Source organism: Lactuca virosa, chromosome 8 (genome assembly GCF_052849685.1).
Source record: "Lactuca virosa cultivar CGN04683 chromosome 8, Lactuca_virosa_CGN04683_v6, whole genome shotgun sequence".
Classification (NCBI taxonomy): Eukaryota; Viridiplantae; Streptophyta; class Magnoliopsida; order Asterales; family Asteraceae; genus Lactuca; species Lactuca virosa.
In genome coordinates this window covers 36,948,621-36,954,813 of record NC_136433.1, presented here as the reverse complement: position 1 = coordinate 36,954,813, position 6,193 = coordinate 36,948,621, and the positions used below count along the sequence as shown (strand labels likewise).

The 6,193-nt window shown below is 33.9% G+C and overlaps 1 protein-coding gene across 1 annotated transcript; it reads right to left on the bottom strand.

Moving 5' to 3' along the window:
• Nucleotides 1-1,809: 1,809 nt before the first annotated feature.
• LOC145133687 (uncharacterized) lies at nt 1,810-5,588 on the bottom strand. The gene is made up of 8 exons (XM_079068627.1): nt 5,472-5,588; nt 4,514-5,008; nt 3,787-4,353; nt 3,602-3,693; nt 3,337-3,399; nt 3,143-3,225; nt 2,615-3,055; nt 1,810-2,498 (listed from the first exon to the last, which is right to left on the bottom strand). Exons 2-8 carry the CDS (start codon nt 4,996-4,998, stop codon nt 2,001-2,003), a joined length of 2,229 nt encoding a protein of 742 aa, XP_078924753.1. The 5' UTR covers nt 4,999-5,008; nt 5,472-5,588; the 3' UTR covers nt 1,810-2,000.
• Between the last annotated feature and the right edge of the window lie 605 nt (nt 5,589-6,193).

The following is a 6,193-nucleotide window of genomic DNA, read 5'->3' as shown; positions in this document are numbered from 1 at the left end:
TTTTTCGGTTGGCTTTTCTTCCATTCATTAATCATCATGTTGTCACCTTTTGCCCTCTTCATACATTTCTAAGTCATGGTAACCTTTCTTTAAAGTAATTAACTAAACTGTCCCACAAACGGGAGAATTAATAAAAATAAATATTTTTTTTTGGAATTTGCAAAAAAATCAACATATGCGGAATGACTAACAAAAGTTGTTCAAAATAGGTAGTGGTTGGCGAAATAGTATACTTTAGATTATGACATTTTATATCTCGGTTGAAAAAATGTATTTCGGAATACAATCTAGAGTGTATGGTCGTGATGGAGTAAAAAAAGAAAGGTACATTTATTGCATAGATTTGTCCATTCAAGCTGTTTTGTCAAACGCGTATCACGGACTTTGTTGTCGACATTTGTTGATAAATATACGAACAAAGATCGACAAACAAGAGATAATAAATTATTTATTTTGGGAGACATGCAAAACTTACAGAGTCTGATTTCAAAGATAGTTTGACTAGACTATGACATGCACTAACCAACGCCTATTGTACATAGATGGAGAAGTTATGGCCTTCGGAAGATTGGTGATTCTTAACCCTAGGAGTATGCCGGACGTACGCTAGGAGTATGCCGGACGTACTGGCTTGAAATCTGGATCGCAGAGGCTTCAACATATGTTGGGCGTATGCATGGACTTGTTTAAGTTAGGCCTTGAGCCAACCTGATTGTAGGTCATTTTTTGGGCTTAAGGCCATCTTGGGCCATATTGGGCCTTAGAGGCCTTGTAGTTGGGGTTGGCTGCTTTTTTTGGGCTTTTTATGGATTTGGGCCTTAAAGGAGGGAGGCCCATTGAGGCAAGGGTAACGGGACCTCTTTGCCTTAAGTCAAGAATTAGGGTTTTGGACTTGAGTTCGAGATCACCACTTTAGAAGAAGAAGAACAATCATAGGAGAAGAAGAAGTCATTCGTTCATGAAGAAACCCTAAATCGATTTTTAAATGAGTAATATATCATTTATTGTTTTATCAATAATTATTATGCCATGTCATAATAGTTAAGCCAAGTCATCATTTAACCTGTAAGAGCCAGTGGGTAATATTTGAACAAAGCATATAGTTTGTTGGTGTTTTTTGTACAAAAAGTTTACCTGGATGGTGTTTTTTGAATATACCAAACTTGAATGGTGTTTTTTGAACAATTTTGAAACATAGTTACCCTTTTGAGTCATTTCCTCTTTTTTTTTCCTTTGCTTATTTTTTACCGGTAATTGACGGTTAACACAAAATCAAATTTAAACAAAGAATTTACTTCGTTGGTGTTTTTTGTACAAATGTTTTACTTGGGTGATATTTTTTTGACACACCAAACTTGAATGGTATTTTTTAAACGATTTTGAAACATGGTTACCCATATAAGTCATTTTCCCATTATATTAACTAACATAATTTATATAATATAAGTATATTAATGAAGAAATCTAGTTTTTTATTATAGAATTTTCTTACTATAAAAAACTTATATACAATCTGTACTCAAAATAAAAATGGAAATACCCATATGTTTTTTCATATTGTGTTGTTTAAGGATATATTAGAATCCATTCATACCTAAATATTCTATTATCAGCGACTTAAGTTATTAATATATTGAATGATAAAAACAATTTTGTTTGTAGAAAATACACAGGAAGGATTTGGCAACTGCAGCAATCATTCACAATGGTGTTTTAGCCTTTTACACGATTACGTGTGATTTATTTACCTCACCTCATTTCATTATTTTGGATTTTCGTTTGGTTTGAGATTTCCATTGCAAACAAAAAGAAGCAAAGTTAATTACATCCCATTCCCATCCATGATCCATATCCATAAACAAAGTAAGAAATTATCAAAAATCAACTAATAAATCCAAATTAATAGAATCTTGTATTATACCTTTTTATGGTATGAGAGTTAGTGTTTGACCACCGTATCCGTATCCGTATGTGCAGTTAATTTGTTGAACCCACCGCAATCAAAATATACACAACCCCGTAAGATCATCATCCGGTACAGCTAGCCCTGCTGCAAAATCCATATCCACTTGTGGATCTTCTTCATCAAATGTCAACAAAGAAGAAAGATCCCCTAATTCATCATCTATCCGCACTAAATCCTCAACAGGGGTAGTAACGTCATTTTCTTCACTTCCAATATCCCTTCTCTTGTTGTTATTTGCTGATTGGCTGGTTGACGGCTGTGTAGGATGATGATGAGGTGGGGTAGTTGTGTGTTTATTGACGTGTGTCGGGGGTAGATTTGTCTTTTGACTTGGCTTTGGTTTTGGGGCACGTGGTGGTTTGGTGGCGGCCCGGGCGCTTCTTTTTCCTCTTGTCCCACCGGAGATGTTGTTGAGTAGTAGTTTTTTGCTTTTTCCTCTGTTTGATATTTTTGCTTTGTTTATGGCCAAATCTTCATCTGCCTCATTTTCATCATGTGGGATCATTTCATCTTCATTCTCCTCCAACCCAGGCTATATCATACAAAAAACAAAAAGTTAAAACAATAAAACATGACTCGACGCCAAATGACCATTTTACCCTTACATTCCAAAAAAACAAATTCCATAATATTCATTCAACCCCTTACCAGTGTATCAGGACAAAGGCCTATGCATTGGAGCTCAAGTAGAAGCTTGTCATCTAAAGACATCTCTTCATACTCACACCCATGGAACTTTGAGTTTGAGGTCCCACCCAACATCTCATCTTCAGTAAAAGATTTCTTGGTCAAACCAAGACTTTGACCACAACTATTTTCCACCCTAGCCTTTTTTCTAGGCTCAGAATCATTGAGGCGATATGTATCAGAAAAAGAATTCTGAATTTGTATATTTTTTGAATCCCATTCTTCAAGCCCATCAATCTCATTGCCATCTTCTATAATTAGTGCTGATAATACTCTTTGATAAAATGGTGTATGCCCATTAGATCTTTCATCAACCATATCATGTTTCTTCAACAAAGACTCGGTTTGCTGATGTGGCGTACGTGTTTTTCTTTCTTCAGAAGGAAGTGCATCAAGGCCCAACTGGATTAGAAAATTAAAACCATGTTAAAAAAACTGAATGGATGATGATAAAAAAACAAAAAAAATATTGTTAAAAAACTGTTCAACCTGTTGGGATAATAAGGACTTTTCCTCAGAACTGATGGGAGTAAATGATGATCCCACCTTCTTCAAGAATGGCCTTGAACATGCTACATTTACAAATAATAACATGTTATTGTTTGAAAAGATTCCTTTCATGTCACAAATATATAATAATAATGATAATAATTAATAAATCATAAAACAAAATAGGTTCTTACAACTAGCTATATGGGCATGACTTGCAGCTGATAACATGTTTTCCTGATCATCATCAGATTCCCCTACATCATCATGTACAAAAGAATATAAAAATGTATGAAAATCCATTCCATTCACACAAGGCCAACCAAACATGATCATTGAATGTAACGACTCATTCCATTCCATTCCTTCATCATTTCATTCCAATTTCCATCCAATGAAACAGATAAGAACAAAAAAACAAAATACAGCCTTGGATGTTTGTATTTGCTAATCATGTACCTGTAGAATAAGCTGAGCTACTATTTTGCAAAGGGGCATCACTGGAAAGGCCCTTGTATTCTGAAAGCCTTTTCAATCGACAACCTGACTTGCTGGAAAATCACAACATTCTTGCATAAATAATAACTACACCACAAAATGTTAAAAAATTTTTTTTTTTTTTTTATTGCAAAAAGATTCCATACCTGTCATTCTTCTTACAACCAGCCTTATCTAATTCATTCCCCATTGGTGACTTGCTACACCTTGAAATCAAAAGTCCTCTTGCACTACGCCCTTTTCTCAACACACTTTCTTCATTAATAAAAGCTTTATTCTTCCTTGCAAGTGTAGCACAAGGTCCAATATCCTGAACATGAAATCCATCAGCTTCATTATTTCCCATTTTGCCCTTCGTTTGCCTTTCACCACCAACAGATTCTTCAACTTCAGTTTGAAGAGTATCAAGTTTAAGAATTAACTTCAAGGAACCATTTGTTGCATTTCTATGGGGGCCATTAGAAGGTGAACAGTCATCTTGATTTGAGACAGGAGACACCAGGTTTGAATTTGATCTCCTTGTTCTAGGCAATTTTGGTGGCCTTTGACCAACCCATTGACTCAAAGAAGGTTTGTGATTGTTATCACTTTCTTGTAAAGTAAGTCTCTCCTTAGCCATTGCAGTCTCCCACCCTATTTGTGTAGTCCTCAGAGCCTTCTTTTTTGTCAATGGACTAGGACATGTAGTGTAAGAATCATCACAGTTATTGGACCTGAGAATACAGGAAAGGTTAGAAATATCTGTTACTATTAAGAAAGACACAATATTAAGAAGGTGAAATAACATAAGAATAATTTTAGTAACACTTTCTCTACTGCAGAAAAATATTTCAACAAGGCGAGATCATTCAAAAAAACAAATGATGTGAATACCTGGAGATGAGGGCATCATATTGTTGCACACCACGTTCATCAATAACCCTGTTATGTGTAGCTCTTTTAGGCACTTCATCACTGTCAATAGGTCTTGAAAGAATTGTGCCTATTGAACGTTTTCTTTTAATTTTCTTATCCCATCCTTCTTCTACTGCAGCCAGCCTACGGATCTTTTCAAACTGATCAGATTCTCTGTCACTGTCCTTGAGAAAATTTACATCTTTTGCCATTGCCACAGGCTTCTTCTTTAGGCCATTAATCTGGCATTCAGCCTGAAATTCAGACACTGATGTTCGAGCACGCTTGCTGAGACAAATGTTCTTAGGTCGATCTTCAACACGCTCATTAACACTCTTCATTCGGGTAGTGATCTTCATGTTTAAAGCATCTGTTCTTCCATTAAACTTTAATTCACTCCTCTGTTGTTTCTTGGATGTTACAGCTTCAGTATAGTTATCCAATTTAACCAAGCGTTCTTCCATTTTATTTGATCTGTTTCCATTAACAAAGGCACATTCAAACATTAACTATCAATAAAGCCCTACCGATACTTTGTGTGTCTAATATATTTACACTTTGTATAGCAACAATACACACACTCGTATAAATTAAAAAAAAACCCTAAAGCTTTATTCGGAATTAATTACCTATCAAATTCAAATGAGAAACTTAATTTGAGTAATCGAAGTTACAAATAAACAAAAACTATTCCTATCCTTATTATCGCTAAAAGTCGGCGATCAACTGCAAAATTGTTGTCGAAATTTCACATTATCTGTACAGTTTACAAAATTTTACTATCTTTATTGATAAAACGAAAAATAAGAATCTACATTACGTAATTCAACGTTTAAGCAAAAACATGAATGATTTTGTGCCCTAGCTTTGACTCTGACAGTTTTGATATTTACGGAAAGGTAGAAAAAGTACACAATTGGAGTTGAAGAACGAATACCTCTGCTGGTAAAATTCTGTCGGCGTACAGCCGTACAGTTACGGTCGCCGGTGGTCGACGCCGTTTCTGTATTTTTCGCGGTGTCTCTCCTTACGCTGTTGCTTTCTATACACGTTCGGTTCGCGTCATCGGATAGGATGGGGCGAATCCTCATTTTTGAGGACAAAAACTTGGGCTTTCGGCCCATGATCAAGAAAAAGGCAAGTTTTAATTTTTAAAATCGGTGTTACTAGATTCTAACATTTAGCTTTGTATTTTATAGTTTATACGGGTCGATAAAAAAATTAATATGAATTTATAAATAATAATCATTTTAAAAGTAGAATTTTAAAATAAATACAAACAAACATTGAATAAGTAATAAATAAGTAACTCAATCTATATTAAAAACATCTTCAATGGTTAAGTTATATTATGGCTTAAAGTGATTGTCACCTCATTATACTACTAGGTGTAAGACTCATGTATTCATTTAAAAGAAATATTAAATATGAAATTTTTAACATTTGAGAAATTTGAATTTATAAGAAAAAATAAAAAATTATTAAATTATTAAAATTAAAGTGTTTTTTTTTTCTTTTTTTTTTAAATTTAAACTAATAATTTAGATAAATAAACATAGGAAACTAATGAGATTTTAATTTAGAAAATTTAAAATTAGAAGAAATATCAATTAATGATATTGATATGCATTTATTATTACAATTAATACATTTAAATAT